This window comes from Branchiostoma lanceolatum, chromosome 7 (assembly GCF_035083965.1).
Source record: "Branchiostoma lanceolatum isolate klBraLanc5 chromosome 7, klBraLanc5.hap2, whole genome shotgun sequence".
NCBI lineage: Eukaryota > Metazoa > Chordata > Leptocardii > Amphioxiformes > Branchiostomatidae > Branchiostoma > Branchiostoma lanceolatum.
Window position 1 is genome coordinate 21,897,835 of NC_089728.1, and position 16,879 is coordinate 21,914,713.

The 16,879-nt window shown below is 43.0% G+C and overlaps 2 protein-coding genes across 3 annotated transcripts in view; both read left to right on the plus strand.

Moving 5' to 3' along the window:
* The window catches only part of LOC136438161 (integrin beta-like protein C), a 44,625-nt gene extending 30,068 nt beyond the window's left edge, over window positions 1-14,557 (plus strand). For both annotated transcript variants that reach the window (XM_066432888.1, XM_066432887.1), the window contains exons 9-13: window positions 10,218-10,258; window positions 10,820-10,914; window positions 11,258-11,507; window positions 11,950-12,127; window positions 12,557-14,557. In XM_066432888.1, coding sequence (XP_066288985.1) covers window positions 10,218-10,258; window positions 10,820-10,914; window positions 11,258-11,507; window positions 11,950-12,127; window positions 12,557-12,800 — 808 coding nt within the window. In that variant the 3' untranslated portion in view covers window positions 12,801-14,557. The remainder of the gene's footprint in view (window positions 1-10,217; window positions 10,259-10,819; window positions 10,915-11,257; window positions 11,508-11,949; window positions 12,128-12,556) is intronic.
* On the plus strand, window positions 397-3,878 carry LOC136438162 (polyglutamine-repeat protein pqn-41-like). Its single transcript, XM_066432889.1, has 3 exons — window positions 397-584; window positions 1,309-1,802; window positions 2,757-3,878. Exons 1-3 carry the CDS (start codon window positions 536-538, stop codon window positions 3,558-3,560), a joined length of 1,347 nt encoding a protein of 448 aa, XP_066288986.1. The 5' UTR covers window positions 397-535; the 3' UTR covers window positions 3,561-3,878.
* Window positions 14,558-16,879: the final 2,322 nt, after the last annotated feature.

The following is a 16,879-nucleotide window of genomic DNA, read 5'->3' on the forward strand; positions in this document are numbered from 1 at the left end:
CATGGCAGTGTACAAATAACATCCAAAGTCAACAGTCAATCTGCTTGGAGAATGCGTGATTTAAATTCTTGAAGGATGACAGGTCAAATGTATGTAACCTTGACTTCAACATTTGAATATCACGAAATTTGATAGTATGACTGACATGTCAACAAAATAGACAAAGCGTAAAAAGACTCAGTCTCGGCACGGTCGCAGCGATGTCACAGCTCCAGTGGAGTGGTGGTGTTAGGCAAAAATCAGACTTACGTCCATGAATAATTTCATCAGGTTGGCGAATAACTGAATAGCAAGGTCCTTTTCTTTGAAATGAAGTATTCTACAAGAGCCGACGTTTCGATGACTGTCTGTCATCTTCATCTGGCCTGGGTAATACAATACTATTTGTCAAGCACAGCCATTGGTCAGGAGGAATCAGGTGATACCATCACCCTATAAAAGGGCCGTGTATGCATAAGGAGGTGTCAGTCAACAGGTCCTCCGTCCGCCGTCGGAGTCTACAAGCTTGCTTAGTCTGCCTCACCATCCGGAGAAAATGTCGACGCCTAACAATACGGGAAAAAGGCCACGTATGCCAGCGGGAGGTAGGCTTGTGGAAGTTCTAACGTTGTTGGAGAATTAGTCGGTTGTATTTGTAGACGTTTTTCTGTTGTTAATTTGAGTTACGCTAGTTTTAGACGTCCGGCAATTTTTCATTCTTGTTTCGTCTTCCACGTGTTTCAGTTTGTAGCCGTTGTGTTAAGATTTTTTCTTTTCCCTGTTGTAGCGTTACCGGTTTCTCTATGTGTGTTCTTTTCAGTTTCTTTTAGGTCTCGAAGTAGGGGCTATTCATTGTTTCTGTGCGTTGTGTCGTTCTGTGTAGTCTGTTCTTGCAGACAATGGTTTCAGGTATGCAGCACCTGGACGCACGTGGGAATGGCGGCGGCTTTGTCTGTCTTACGTCGGTAGTTTTCAGGTTTTTCTTTGGTGACGGAGGGTAAAGAGGTTAGTTTTCCCTTGTGAAGTCTCTTTTTCTTCCTCGTGTTGTTTAATTTATGTGTTCGTTGTCTTTGTTTTGTGGAGTGGTGTCTGGGATGTGCGTGGTAGTTGGAAGGCGTATAGCAGTGGTGGAGAAAGTTGAAAGAATGAAAAAAAAAAAAAAAAAAAAAATCGCTTGAATGGCCCGGGATTGTCATGTAATCGGCACGTTGTGGTCCCTTGAAGCCCGGGCAGGGTGCTTGGTTTGGATGTGGTAGCAAAAGTTGGTCGAGGCGGGGATAGGGATTGTATTTTTGTGCCCGGTTTTTAACGTGTGTTTTAACCGTGCAGGTCTTACCGCAGTACCAGGCCCGTCATCCCAATCGATTCCAGTCCCGGCTCAGCAGGCAGCTTCGTCCGCGACACAGGCAGTGGCGGCTACTGGTCAGCAGGCTCCGGCTGCAGGCTCGAACCCGACAACGGTGGCACCCGGTCCGGCCCAGCAACTGGTTATTTCAGCGCAACAAGCGACACCAGTTCCAGCCCAACAACCGATCCAGGCTCAACAAGTGGTTCCGGCCCATGCTCAACAAGTGATTCCGGCCCAGGCTCAGCAAGGGATTCCCTCCCAGGCTCAGCAAGGGATTTCGGTCCAGGCTCAGCAAGGCATTCCGGTCCAGGCTCAGCAAGGGATTCCGGCTCCGATCCAGCAACTGGGGGCTCCGATGATCTTACAAGCGCTTCCGGCTGCCGATCAGCAAGTGATTCCGGCTCCGGTACAGCAGGCGGCAGCACCGGTCCTCCCGGCGGGGGGATATCCCATTCAAGGATTTAATGCGTTTCAAGTGAGTTGTTCAGTTCTATAATATTTTCGTGATTACGTGGTTTTAGTGTATTTGACATATTATTTGATTGTTGTTTTCCCTGTTTCTTTCACATGGTTGCTTTGTTATTTTTCTTATTTACTTGTGCTTTTCGTAATTTTCACTGGTGTATAGTTAATGTGAGTCCCGGTTTCGGCAGGTGAGCATGTAGTATGGTGTGAACGTGTTGTTGCGTACATGTGTTCCCGGTAAGGCATTACGCCAAGTGGGAGTGTTATTTTCCGGGTTCGGCACTTTGTCGAACAGGGTATGTCTTGTTGTGTACATGTGTTCCCGGTAAGGCATTACGCCAAGGGGGAGTGTTATTTTCCGGGTTCGGCACCTTGTCGAACAGGGTATGTCTTGTTGTGTACATGTGTTCCCGGTAAGGCATTAAGCCAAGTGGGAGTGTTTTTCCGGGTTCGGCATTTTGTTGAACAGGGTATGTGTTGTTGTGTACATGTGTTCCCGGTAAGGCATTAAGCCAAGTGGGGGTGTTGTTTTCCGGGTTCGGCACTTTGTCGAACAGGGTATGTCTTGTTGTGTACATGTGTTCCCGGTAAGGCATTAAGCTAAGGGGGAGTGTTATTTTCCGGGTTCGGCACTTTGTCGAACAGGGTACGTGTTGTTGTGTACATGCGTTTTCCGGTAAGGCTTTAAGTGGGAGTGTTGTATTATTTCCCGATTAGACAATTGGCGAAGTGTTACCTGTTCGACACAGTGTTATCTTATTTTCGTTTTGGCCGAGTGTTATGTGATGAGATTTTGTGGTTTTGCTCCGGTATTTAGAGACTGACAATGCATTGTCGAGAAACTTTTAGTAATTCCTGTTGCCCGGCGTTTGATTAGCAAAAGTGCATTGTTGTATAATGTGTAATGATAACAGGAGGTGTTTTGTATTCTTGTTTTTTTTTTTTATTTGCATGGTTTTAACAGGAAATGCAAGCGTTAATGGAACGCACGGAGCGTCTGGAACATAGAGAAACAGAACAAACCACCATGCGACTACTGAGGGAGGCAAGAGCGTACGCAACGAGGAGAAGCTCAGCCTTCGACCCAACCACTATGTCGGCGTTGCTGAAGGCCCTGGCAGAAGCTGCATCCAAGGCGGGGCATAGGTCAGCGTCGACTTGGACCTATGCAGCTAGCGCTTTCGACCGGCAGATGGAAGAGGGGGCAGGCCTAGGAGGTGGTGATCTCCAGTCACTGGCAGCGGAGTTCATAGGAGACCCCGAACAGGCACATGTCACCAATACTGTAAATAAATGGAAAAAATCGAACTTGCATGTCTTTCAGCCCAGATGCCAGTCTCTCCCTCATCAACCAGCTCTACCACCAGCGCTGGCATCTGTGGGAGATGTAGCTTGGCAGGCATTGGTTTCCCAGCTTCTGGCACCGCGGGCTTTGGCTCCCCAGGCTATGGCTCCGCAGGCTATGGCTTCCCAGGCTATGGCTCCCCAGGCTATGGCTCTCCAGGCTATGGCTTCCCAGGCTATGGCTTCCCAGGCTGTGGCTCCCCAAGCAATGGTTCCCCAGGTTATGGCTCCCCAGGCTGTGGCTCCTCAGGTCTTGGCTCCCCAAGGTGTGGCCTTCCAATCTCCAGTACCGCCGTTTTTCCCACAACCCCTGGGACCTAACCAGTGCCGTATCTGCAAGGGAGAGGGCCATTTCGCCAGAGATTGCCCTTCTCGTTTTAGGGGCAGGGGCGCCCGGAGGGGAAATCGTGGGGGTAGATTTTGAGCCATATTGTAATGAGTTTGATTTTTGTCAGGACGTGGATTTAGAATGTATTTTTGATTGGACCGGCCTGGACTCTGATTCTAGTGTTTCCGAAGTGTTTTGTGTTGAAAATTGAAAATTGCTATTAATAAAAATATATAAAAGGTTTCAGTAGTATGAACATGAAAATAAACAAAAATTTATTCTGGTTATTTAGTAACTGTTGGCATTTATGTCTAGGTGTTCTAAGGGCTTGAAACGTGTTATATAACTATATTTGATGAGTGTGTATCATGGTTGTCTCTTCTTGATCATCTTTATTAAAAGCCTGTTACAGTCTGCCTGTTGTGTTCTATATTTCTGTTTAATAATGGTACGCATATGAACGCGTGTACGTTTGCGTATATGAGCATCATTGTGTAGACGTTTAGGTTTTTTTTGGGCTTTGGGTACGTAAGCATTTTTTTTTTTTTTTTTTTTTTTTTTTTGGATTATTATAATTAGTAGTCTGGTAAGCTTCCTAACGAGCTACGTATTTCCGTGTGGTTAACGCCTTAGTTTTGAGACACCTCTAAATTCATCTGAGTCGTTCATGATGTTTGGTTTTATTTAGGGGTTACGTAAAAAAAAAAAAAAAAAAATGTTCAACCTTCACGTCTTTTGATTTCAGTTAAAAGGGTTTTTCCGTTAAACACAGGTGTTAATACAGTAGTCCCAGTTATGTTCATTAGGGTTAATGACATACTGCCAAGGATACGCATAAAGTTCTGAAAACCCAAATTGCCCCTTTTTCACTCCGTTAAAAGTAAGATAATTTTTTGTTTTGTTTTTTGTTTTGCTCACTTCTGGTGTTTGATTAGAATCAAGCCAAATAACAACTAGAAAACCGGTTAAATTTGTTAAATTTCACTAACTCTAATGAGTTATAGCGACGCCATTGTCAGTTGCGATGAAAGGATACTTGTGAAAAGATTTGCCATTTTGTGTTGCTTGTTGTGCTAAAGTCGGCACCCTATGCATTCGACGTAAGTAAATAAAAGTGTTGATATATTAACGATTTCACTAAGGTACATTTGGTATAGATCGGGAATAAGTGAGATTGACTCACAGTGTGTATATTTCCTTCAAGTGTTTTCTTGGTAACCACAACAACCCCCTCCCTCCCTCAGTACTGAGGGGCTAGATTTAAATCATCTAACATTAACTTAATTAACTTGTTTTGACATATACAGTAAAAATGTTTACATTACATAATTTAAGCATTTTAAGTAGACGAAAGTGATAAGCTAAGCTAACCCAGTAGAGTCAATCTCTTTCTCGCTTCTTTGTACATACACATGTAGGAACAGATCATATTTATTAAACTAGCACTGGTCTAGACGCAACAAAATTATGATTTTATCTTTTGCATTTAGATATTCGAAGTATGGACATATCTCATGAATACATTTGAATAGAATTTTTTTCTTTCTGTTTCATAAAGTCTTCAATCAAAAATGAATACCGTCCTTCTTGGAATACTCCATACTTCCCCGTACTATACCGCATGAAGTATGCTAACAAATCAATTTGCTAAAAATTAAAAGATTCTGTGGTTTACGTTAACAATTTTTTGCTTCATTTAGAAGTTAGTTTGATAAAAGGTATCCGTATCAATTAAATAGACGCGGGATATTATGTTTTCAGAGTTTCCACGTACCGGATTGGGAGATGCAATTCGACTTCCATCCGCTAGAGGCGTACCAGGACAGCCTATTGCAGGAGGTCAGGTGGATTACAAGTTCCGGAACGTCAGCGACCATCGCTCCTCATCCGTCTACGACCTCTGTTTCCCAAGGTTCTATTTTTGCCTCGCCCGAAAACATCCTTTTCAGAGATCCGAATACGTTTGTAGCCGGAGAGCTACATAGGCATTGTGCGGAATGGGATGCTATTTTGGAGGGACAGGATTTGGAGCACCCGGTTCGACAATGGATAAATGAAGGGGTAGCGATTCGGGATTTTATTTGCCCATTTAAGGGTTTCTTTCAAGGCAAATATTACGACTGTGCTTTCCCTCCCCCAACTATTTTCCACAATGGTGAAGGCTGTAAGAGCCATGCGAAGTTCATCTCCGCTACCCTTGAGGATAGGATAAGGTCGGGCGCAGTTTCGATCTGGGGGCAGGTGGGGAAGGTCCCACCACCCTATTTGGTTATGCCACTTACAGTGGAACCCAAGAAGCCTAGGCTATGTCATGATGAACGGTTCTTAAATAATTGGATCAAAAGCTGCCCTTTTAAGTTGGAAGGTCTTACACAAGTCGCCCGCTATGTGGGCCGCAATCATTTTCAGACAGTTTGTGATGACAAGAGCGGGTACGACCACATCCTCCTTACTGAAAGTAGCAAGGCCCTGGTTGGTTTAGAATGGGGCGGGTGGTGGCTATGTTGGGCCTCATTACCATTTGGCTTCAGGGCCAGTGCTTTCCTGTATGAAACGATAGGTTTGGCCGCAATGAGCAATATCAGATCATTGGGAGTCCCTTCTTCGTTGTACATAGACGACCGGCACGCAGGACAGTTGAGGTTAAAGCAACCAGTAGAAGACCCTAGCATGCAGCTGGTAAGGAGTGGGAAAAGAAAGAGAAACGAGGTAGAGTGGACAGATTTCCAGTTGGCGCAGGCAGCTGCCTTCATTCTCTGCCAGACCCTTGTAGATTTGGGGTATTTCATTGGATTGGAGAAGTCAACTTTAATCCCGACACAAAGACCTGTTTTCTTGGGTATGATCGTCGACTCCGTTCTAATGGCCTTCATGCTGCTAGAGGATAAGAAAGTAAAGTTCGCCACCCTAAGAGAGGAGACGCTGCAGGCACCCAACATTTTGGTTAAAACCGCACAAAAGTTAGCAGGGAAGATGGTGTCTTTTTCTTTGGCAATTCCCGCCGCGAAACTCTATGCTCGAGAGCTATTCAACGCGATCAAGATGGCGAACAAGCGGAAGAGCACAGTAGAGATGACTGACCAATTAAAAGCGCAAATTCAGCACTGGCGCTTCTTAGATACATGGGAAGGGTGTCTACCCTGGAGTCCACAGAAAAAACAGGTGATCACCTTAGCCTCAGACGCATCCGGTTTCAGATGGGGAGGTATCTTGGATACGGAGAAAGGTCAAGTTCAAGTTGGGGATTACTGGCCGTCGGAGTCAGCCACTGAACACATCTCTGTAAAGGAGATCAACGCGTTAAGAGAGACTTTAGAAGCGTGTGCTAGTGCAGTGTATGGCAAGCGGATACAGGCAAGGGTTGATAATACCACCCTTATCGCAGCGTGGTACAATCAAGGGGGAAAGAGCATAGAGGTCTCAAGGGCAATTACTAAGCTTTGGGAAACGGCAGCCCGTTTGGGTATAGACTTAGATTTAGTCTACATCCCATCAGCATGTAATCCGGCAGACATCCCCTCCCGAGCGTTGCGCAGGTCAGACGCTAAGCTTGTCTCAGCATTATTTTATAAGATTGACGCAGCTTTTGGAAGTCACGACACAGACTTCATGGCGCTACCGTCAAATGTCCAAAGGAATGCCCGAGGTCAACGACTCAGATTCTTTAGCCCTTATCCAACTACCGGTTCGGACGGAACGGACGCGTTGGCTCAAAGTATCGTGGGTAGAAGGGTCTACGCTTTCCCTCCTTTCGGCCTCATCGCGGTGGTAATTTCCTTCTTATTGGAGCAGCGAGCCGATGCCACTATTCTTGTTCCAGATCTTCATCCTAGAAGATATTGGTGGCCTATCCTCCAAGCTCGCTCAAGGGCATCCTTAATGGTCGCTAAGAAGGGAGAAATAGCTTTCCTAGTCCCACGAAGCGGTAAAACATGCATTTGGAAACCATGCCCAACTTTCTTCGATCTTTGGGCATTCAAGTTGTAGGATAATTGAAGTGACGAAAGTATTGGAAGTCCTAACTGGGAAAGCCGTGGTATTGTAAGATTTATTATGTGTTATTGTTGTTTATCTTTTCATACTTGGGGGCGTTTTTGTTCGTCAAAAGGTTTCCTTAATTATAGGCCTCAAGGTGTACAATTGCTCGTCTGAGTCGTTCTTTTGCGTCCGTAATTGTAGTTATTTTGTTGTTTTCGGAAATCACTAACGCGTTAGTGGTAACACACACACAGCCACCCTTGATTTTCACTTTCGTCTTGTCTTGTAATGAAAAATTAAGAAGCCTTACCCCTTCCTCTATTTTTTTTTTAGAAACGTTTAGTTTATTTGCATTAACCCGTTTTGTTTGTTACTTACTTTATATAGCTGATTTTCTTTCTTCATGGCTCCTATATAGATCTCCAACGCACCTAGAGTTTGGATGCCGGCGGAAAAGTGTACATCCTGCGGGTACCCCAACGACTTTACATTTAAGTTTTGCCAACAATGTGGGACACACAGGTGTACTCCAGACCAAGTTGACAATAGTAAACTTTTTTGTGTAGAGGAGGTACAATTAGAAGCCAGGCTACAGGAAGTGTTGCATAGTGCTAAAACCACCGCTTACGAGATGCAGAAATCCTCTTTGGTTTGCAGTCTTCAAGGTTTCTTGGGGTCCTTAAGGTACCCTAAAACGCTGCATACGGCTTCACCGGAGGATATCATAAAGTTCCTTATTTGGAAAGACAAGGATGGCACAAAAGTAATCCACAAGGAAAAGTGTGGGTTTAAAACAGACGAAGAGAACCCAACCAAAAGAAGATGTGGATGCTCGACAAGGTTAGCTTTTAAGACAGTAGATTCTTACGTTGGGAAACTGAGGTCCATTTTCAATATGGAAGGTAGGTCAGGGGAATGGAACGCGGTAATGCAACATGGTAACCCAGCGTCAAGTCCGGCGGTAAAAGCCTATTTGAAGGTAATAACTCAAGAGCAGTTATCAGCGAATCAACCACCCCGACAAGCAGTCCCATTATTCCTCTCTAAGGTGAAAAGGCTGTCTTTGTACATAGAAGATAGTCTGCAGCGGGAGAAATCCCCGGTAGCGGCGTTCATTAGTGCACGAGATCAGGCATATTTCAAGACTTTGTTTTTCTCGGGTGACAGAGGAGGTGATCTCCTCAATGTGAGGACAGACGACGTATTGAGAATGTCTTCTGGGGGTCTGTTATTTAATCAGGTTTGGGGTAAGACTCTGCGCGATGGGAGGAGCAATACCTTCGTATTAGAAAGGGTAGGGGATGAGGCAGTGTGTCCTGTCAGAGGTTTGGACTTGTACGTAGACGTAGCTCGGCAGTTAGGGACTCCACTTAATGGAGGTTTCTTATTCCCTCCTACTACAAAAGAAGGCGAGGTCGCCAATAAACAAGCATCAACCTGCACGATGGAAAGGGCTTTGAAGAAATATCTTAAAGCCATAAATGAGGATGAAGGGGAAACGCTACACAGTTTCCGATCAGGATGTGCAATTACATTAGCAATGACGGGAGTGCCAAAGAAACAGGCTATGGATCATATCGGATGGTTTTCCGAACGAACGCCGGACTATTATACAAAGGTCTCGAAGGTGTTAAGTGTAGGGGGCATATCAGCGGCCTTGACGTCGGAGGAAGCAACGAAAGCAGTACAGGAATTTGAGGTTAAGAACGAAATCAAGGGATTGACTAAGGCCTTCACGAAGAAAGAAAATGAATAGATGATTAAATTGAAATAAAACGTATACTTCTTTCTCACGTATGTGGAGATAACCAAGACTGAGAAGTGTATACTTATATAAGAAGGATATAAGAACTTGAAAGTAGGCACCATGCGCAAGGGGCATGGCGTAGTGGAAATTAAAACAGGATGTCGTCAGGGAAAATGCGTACGAGTTATTATTGAAGAAGACAGTGATAAGCATTAGGATGTGAGAGGGAGGTATAGAGGATGAGTTATGGGTAGGAAGGGGATATATATATATTCAAGGGAACTTTAGATTAAGTTGATAAGACATTTATTATATGTTACATTGAAAGCACAAGGTTGGTAGACTACCAAAAGTAGAGCGATGGCGGAAGACGGTAATTTCCGCATCACCTATTCCGGAGGACCTATGACTACGCATGACAAATAGGAAACTATTTGTCAAGCACAGCCATTGGTCAGGAGGAATCAGGTGATACCATCACCCTATAAAAGGGCCGTGTATGCATAAGGAGGTGTCAGTCAACAGGTCCTCCGTCCGCCGTCGGAGTCTAAAGCGACCCACCCACCCAGACCCCGGGACATTTTCTCCGGGTGATCAGGAGCGCCCGCTCAGGAGCGGCCGCCTAGCCGACATTGATCTGTAGGCTCCAGACGGTAATTTCCGCATCACCTATTCCGGAGGACCTATGACTACGCATGACAAATAGGAAACTTTTCGTTTGGGACTGCATTGTTAGCAGTAACACCTAGCTTCAGTGCACTGCAAACCAGTCAGTATTGCCCTGATGAAGATGACAGACAGTCATCGAAACGTCGGCTCTTGTAAAATATCTGGTTCAAAATAAAAGGACCTTACTATTAAAAAAGTCAGACATTTGGTCATGCTATTCCATGTTGTTCCTGTATCTGACCGTTTTTTGAAAATCAATGCAATGATTTACCCTGTTATTTCAGTACATTAATCATTTGATTTATCTTGGTAATGACCATTGTTTTTGTTTCATATGATGTCGTCTTTACATTCCCAAGCTTCGAGTCCGAAGAACGATGTACTACACTTTTTGTAGGAGGTCAGTATCTATAACACCAGATTTGTTTTTCTAAATATCACTAAACGCCATCACAAAGTTTTTTTAGCCTCTACCAGGCTCAAAACATGGATGAAAAAAACAAAAACAGAATTCGGTCAAATAGATAGATACTAGTATACCAGAGGAGTCGTAAGTTGGCCAGCCGATGGGACGTGGGACGTTGCAAACTGCATCAATCGGCTGGCCTACTACATGGTATCTTATTTGTCAATCGGACCACTTTCTACTCTTTTCAGCCACGTCAGGAGCCTGGTATAGTGGCTAAGTTATTTTTACCTTCCGACATATTTCCACAGTTTACATACAGAACTGTGATAAACTTCATAACATCGTACAAGTATCTATTTGTTATCACTGATATTTCGTCGACAGTTAGATTTCTGAAGGGTGTGTGATTTTATGTTATAAACAAAACAAAATCGGTATAGATTTACACATGTATCATGTGTCAGAAGAAGTCAATACAATCTTGCTTATTTGTTTATAAGGAAGGAATAGTGCAATGAAATATTCACAATGGAATATTGGGTATGTCAACAGAGTCTCGTCCTGTCGCCATGTTGGCAACACGAGCTCCAACTGGACGAGTCCCCCTCGCTCAGGAACACACATGGTCATTGACTTTTGATATTGAGGTATTGCTATTCAATTATTGTGTGTTTATTATCAATCTACATTATGTGTAAGCTGAATACAATGGATATCTGAAGTGTACCACAATGAACCTTATGAACTTCCAATTCTTAAATGGCTTATGCTTAGGTCACATTTCCAAAGCGGGGCCCGGTCGGGTAGCTTGCGGGAACAAAAATTATGATGTAAAAGACAACAAAAGACACAAAACTTTAAAAAAAAGTACTACTAAGTATAAATTGCATATTTTCTTGATATGGATTTATTTTTCGTTTTCGCAAACAGCCCGGCCGGGCACCAGCTTGGAAATGTGACCCTAGCATAAACTACCTGACTCTTTTACAGCCTGAACTGCCATCAACACCCAGGTACATCGGATTCTTTGACGATACTGACACAGAGGTCTACACCATCGACACATCTGATGTCCAGCTCTCTGGCAACACCCTGAGCTTCACAACTCCTCCGAACCTGTTCAGCATAGGCGACCACTACATCCTGATGGACGCCGGTTTTGTGGTGAAGCCGGCAGCCGGCTGTGCGGCCGGCAGTTCCTTTGTCGGCATCAGCGACAGGAGTGCCTGGACATTCACTGGTAGGTTTTCTTCTCAGTGATCATGATAATACGAACTGTCAAACGGTAATGACCGAATGGACGTTGGATATTGTAGGCTTCGATAGGGAGCTTTTCTTACCTGCTATTCGTGTTTCTACAGTAGATATGATTTTTTTGCGAAACCTATGTTTATCTGTGACATTCCAATATAAAACCGGAAACGCCTCAATAGTAATGAGGCGCATTGCACAAAGTCTGATCTTAAAGCACCCTTATGACAATATAGTAGACATAGCCCCGTGCAAAACCTAAGTACGGCTTGTGAAATTCTATAGCAAAATGAACACTACAGACAGGCTACAGAATCTTCAATATGCTGAAGGCAGCTGCCTCAAAAGAAAGTAGAGGAAGACAGGAGTGTACAGAGGTTTATTACCTGTTTCGTTTTGATTCCATACTTAATTTCAACCATGTTTTGCAGCGTCGTGCCCTGAAGGATACGCGGTCGAGTATGGATTTGGGAGGTGCATACACGTCTACAAACGTCCCCTGACCTATCTCGAGGCTAGGGAGCACTGCCAAAACAGAGATGGACGAATCTTTCAGTTAGACAACGAGGAAGATGTGAACAGGACGAAGACCCTCTTGGACCGTGCCAGGTAACTAATCATACTTTATACGTGACAATTAAACAGACAATGATGTACCTGAGCGTCGCCAAAAAATGCAAATCCGCTACCTTGATAGACGTGCATGTATGGAAGGGGAGGGTACGGATCATAAATTGTCAACAGTAGTTGGTCAGGGTGTGTTTGGTAGTCAAAATTGACGCTTAATCTAAAACTGCACTGAATTCAAAACTAAGAATACTCCCGACCTACCCCCATCCTTGGTTAACTTGTGGTCAGAGCCATTGTGCGTTATGGTACGGTTACCAAGTGCGTTATCATATCGCGTCTTCTACATCACCATTCTATGATGAATATCAGGCTCACAATGATTGCTTCTTTAAATACTTCTTTTTGCTGTATGATAGCCCGGCGGTTCTAATAATTTGTCTTGTTTGTTGTGATTTCGCCCATTTCTAGCGCCAACAAGAACACTCATTTCGGCATGTGGGTTGGACTGACTGATGAAACAACCGAAGGGACCTTCGCTTGGGAAGACGGCACTCCACTGGACAGCGGAGATTTCTCGGACTGGGCCCCGCAGCCATACGACCATAACAGTAACAAGCGCGACTGTGTGCAGATGAAGCCAAAATTCGACTGGCTGTGGGTGGTGAGAAGCTGCAGGAGGACAAGAAACTTCTTCATCTGTGAACCAAACTAGAACTCGGTACACAGCATATTTGTCTTCTCTACCAACCAACCTGTGCCTTCTGTCTTTATCAAACAAAATTAACTTATCCTATTGTGATTTCTTGTTACTTTGCTCTGGTGACGAAACGTCGGTAGAGAAGAACAATGTGGTTGTGAAGAACAATATCTTGAATGGATTTGATTGACCAACCTGATGAAACTATCAATTGTAGAAAATAGTCATGTTCTTAAAATTCCGTTAGTGTGTTTATCATATAAAACATCAGGTAACGTGAACAAAATACAAAGTCAATCCACCTACAAAGTTTTTTTCAACTACTCACCCTGCCTTGGTAAACCACTCTGAATCAGTTGAGTAAATTCTTTATGGTTTCTTCCGAAAATAGTTTCATCAGGCCAGGTTGGTAGAACATAGGATATTTGGAGTTTCTTTTACATGACCAGGTAATCTCCCCTGCTGACGATTCGGTGGCTGTCAAACACCTTCTTCAGAGCTTCTGACCGGACCGGGGGGCTACAAGCTCAGCCATGTTTGAGATTTGAAGAAGGTGTCTGACAGACACCGAAACGTCAGCAGCTGAGATTACCTGGTTGTGTAAAAGAAACTCCAAATATCCATTATAGCTTCTGTTTTCATACTTGCATTTCGGAAAACAATACTTGCCTTCTTTAGGATCTGAGAGAAACTGATAAATGTAACAGAAGATTCTCCTTTTCTTGCAAAATATCATTTATGCTTACAAATGCTTTCACTGTACGTTGCTCTGTCTGCTATGATCGTAAATTATCATTTTGTCTGAAATGCTTATCTTTTCCTATAATCGACAAGTATTGAAAACATGTCACTCATTTGGCTGCTCTCTTTCGGTGAATTTCATCGTCTTGCTTGTGTAGGTGAATGTGATTCTTTCTCGTCTTAAACTCATTTTTTGTCTTTGAGAATGTTACGAAAATATCAAATAGTTTGGTGTATAGTTATATTGTTTTGAATAGCAAATAGTTTGGTGTATAGTCATATTGTTTGGAATAGCAAATAGCTTGGTGTATAGTTATATTGTTTTAGATAGCAAAAAGCTTGGTGTATAGTTATATTGTACTGAATAGCAAATAGTTTGGTGTATAGTTATATTGTTTTTAATAGCAAGTTTGGTGCAAAGTTATACATGTATTGTAGTTAACAGACAGAGTTCTTCATTTTCACTTTAGAGATATATACAATAGCTACAGCAAGTTAAACAATCTCGTTTTGTTCGGAATACTTTTGCATGTTTCTCGTCTTTTGCTATCAAGTCCCTTTGACGATGACTGTATCAACAGCCCAAAATGCGTACTGCATATCTAATCTGGAGTAGTTATGTAATAAAGAGTTTAAACTGGAACGATTAAAGGAAATGTAGAGGTGCTGACATGCTTAGATAACATCACCGGCATTTGCCAATAATTTCAAAAGATCTTTGTACTTTTCGACTTTGCAATATATATTTCGCTGTTTATCATAATAATCCTCAGGTGTTATTTTATAAATACATTGTAGGTCACTCTATACACACACACACACACACACACACACACAAACACACAAACAGACACACACATACACACACACACACACACACACACACACACACACGCATGCACACTCACACAACACACACACTCACACACACACACACACTACATATATATTAAGTAAGCTGAACTATTAACCACATGATACTCTGTATATGCATGATATGGTGGGGAATAAAAAGTGAGGTCACAAAAATATTCGGTATTGTCTTTTTTATCCGCTACATTCGCTATCTTCACCTAGCAAGGTTACGTATTTGCTACTAGATTTCTGTGTTTGTTTGTTTGTTTGTTTGTTTGTTTGTTTGTTTGTAAGTTATGTGAGGATAGTAATGCGATGAAAGATAACATCGAAGAATGGATAGGGATGAGGTCAGCATAGGTATAGGGAGAAGGGGAGATAAACTTAAGGGACGTCCTTGGGACAAGTTGTAGGTAAGGTAATGACAACGAACCGTCCTTCAACAGACCACAATGGTCTTCTCAGCAGTGTATGACATGTCAGCGATCTTTAGATTTGCTATTTTGTTCTGCTGACGAGACAACGTTCCTTTTACGGTCGGGTCCTTTGTTCAAAAGTTTACAGACGCAGTCAGTACCACTGTATTGACCTGTGCCAGGTCATGTCATCATTGTAAAGCCCGTGAACACGTGAAATTTCGATCGACCCCTTCGCTGCCGTCGATATCTGTTTCTATGGTCATATATATACTATCAGACTGTACCAATGAATACATTGTCCCCAGGTTGTTGCTACAAGAATTCTACCTGATTTATTAATAGATCTAGTGTACTGTGAAATCGATGGATGCGTGCTGCACTGTTTTAGCTGAATGATATGTCCTTGATATCATTTGCCTTCAGGTCCTTTGTAATGTTGGGGAGGGGGGAAATGACAAAGGTTGGTATTTGGTCTTGATTGCCGAAAATTTAGAGAAAGGATGGATTCGTTTGATAGAAACAAAACGCTGTAAAAAAATCTTTTTACACTTGTCATGGTGGTTAGGGTTGCTGAATGGGAATTTTGAATCTACGCAGACCCCAATGCTGTACCCCTTGGAATCGTACTTTATACGTATTTTCCTACCCGACTTGGATGAGAATTATTAGTACCTAGCTTCGGTTAGGGACGTCCTCTTAGATAGGACATAAAGGTGGAGGCCTATTAATATCGAAAAGAGGTAAGGGTCCACCCCGCTGTGAGTGGAGCCTATACTTTAGGTACAAAACGAGTGTGTTGCGCATAAGTTATCAAGGCTGTTTACCAGTTATGTAAACAAACAAAGAAACAAAGTCTAGCTAATTGTGGATCCTGATGAACTCAAACGCTCACGTAAACCGCGTGCGTGACAAACGGGGATATTTTTAAACAAAGTTGGACAACCTGCGAGACCACATGACAACATTTCTGAACCGATGTTTATGACCTATGCCAAGGACATAGTGACGCCATTTTTCTCTCAATGGCCCGATAGGGACAAGTAATTACAGGTAAATTGAAGGACAACGAAACGTGTACGCGTACCCTTCAAAAGAACACAATTGTCTTCTAGATTCTCAAAAGTACTTGCTTTCATAATTTGGTATTTTGTTCTGTTGAAGAGACAACGTCCCTTTAAAGGTCGGGCCGTTGTTTTAAGTTTACAGATGCAGTTAGTACAGCCACTGAGTCGACCTATTTCAGGTCACAGTTGTTGCAAAAGGCCTTAATTACAACATTGGGCGAACTTTAGGTTGGTCATGGCAAAAAAAAATATGCCATTTGCGCAGTTTTAGACAAGCAATGTCAGACATCTCGCTTAATTATTTGGCCAGAATAGACTTTTTGAAAAATTACGTTGATATCTATTTTGAATCAAGTCGTCCTCCTCAGATATGAATAAGCTCTTTTGATAGCCGGGGGCCACATACTTTCTCATGCAAGGACAGATCGATCAGCATTCCACCTCCTAGCAGATGCCCTTTTAGACAAACAGCTGCCATGCCATTCGTCCATAATGTACAGAGAGTCTTTTATTACCATTGAATGAATGGTTTCTCAGTTGAAAACGAATCATCAAGAATCGCTTAATTTTTTGTTAAGACCGGATAGAAAGGACAAAGTATGTCTTTATTGGTCACACTATTTGACTGACAAAAGAGCTCTGGGGTTGTGATAAAACCGGTCCCGCGAGGCAGTCAAATCGGACGATTTGTTTAAGATCAGATCAGTCAGAAGTCTCTCAGCTCTTAAGAAGGCCACTGTCTTAAACACAACGTTCAGTGTACAGGTCATATCTATCGGAAGGTAAGTCGCAAGGAAAAATATTCCTCTTCTGCTATAAGTGATAAAAATGTCCCGATTCCACTAGGACAGCGCTCTTGCCGCCCGCTCTCTGCGACCTCAAATTCAAAAGAGCGCTCGACGAATCTCATAGGTTGTTTTACGCTTTGTGTGTTTTGTGTTCAGCCATACCTTACATTTTGCATGATATTCCTCTTATGAAATCAAGGATTAGACGAATTCGATTCAGGTCGCAG

What these genes read in the sequence shown, in the direction of transcription:
- LOC136438162 (XM_066432889.1), top strand. Translation starts at nt 536, where the DNA reads ATGTCGACGCCTAACAATACGGGAAAAAGGCCACGTATGCCAGCGGGA. An exon ending in GCCACGTATGCCAGCGGGAG is followed by an intron (nt 585 to 1,308) that starts GTAGGCTTGTGG and finishes TTAACCGTGCAG; the next exon opens with GTCTTACCGCAGTACCAGGC. An exon ending in AAGGATTTAATGCGTTTCAA is followed by an intron (nt 1,803 to 2,756) that starts GTGAGTTGTTCA and finishes TGGTTTTAACAG; the next exon opens with GAAATGCAAGCGTTAATGGA.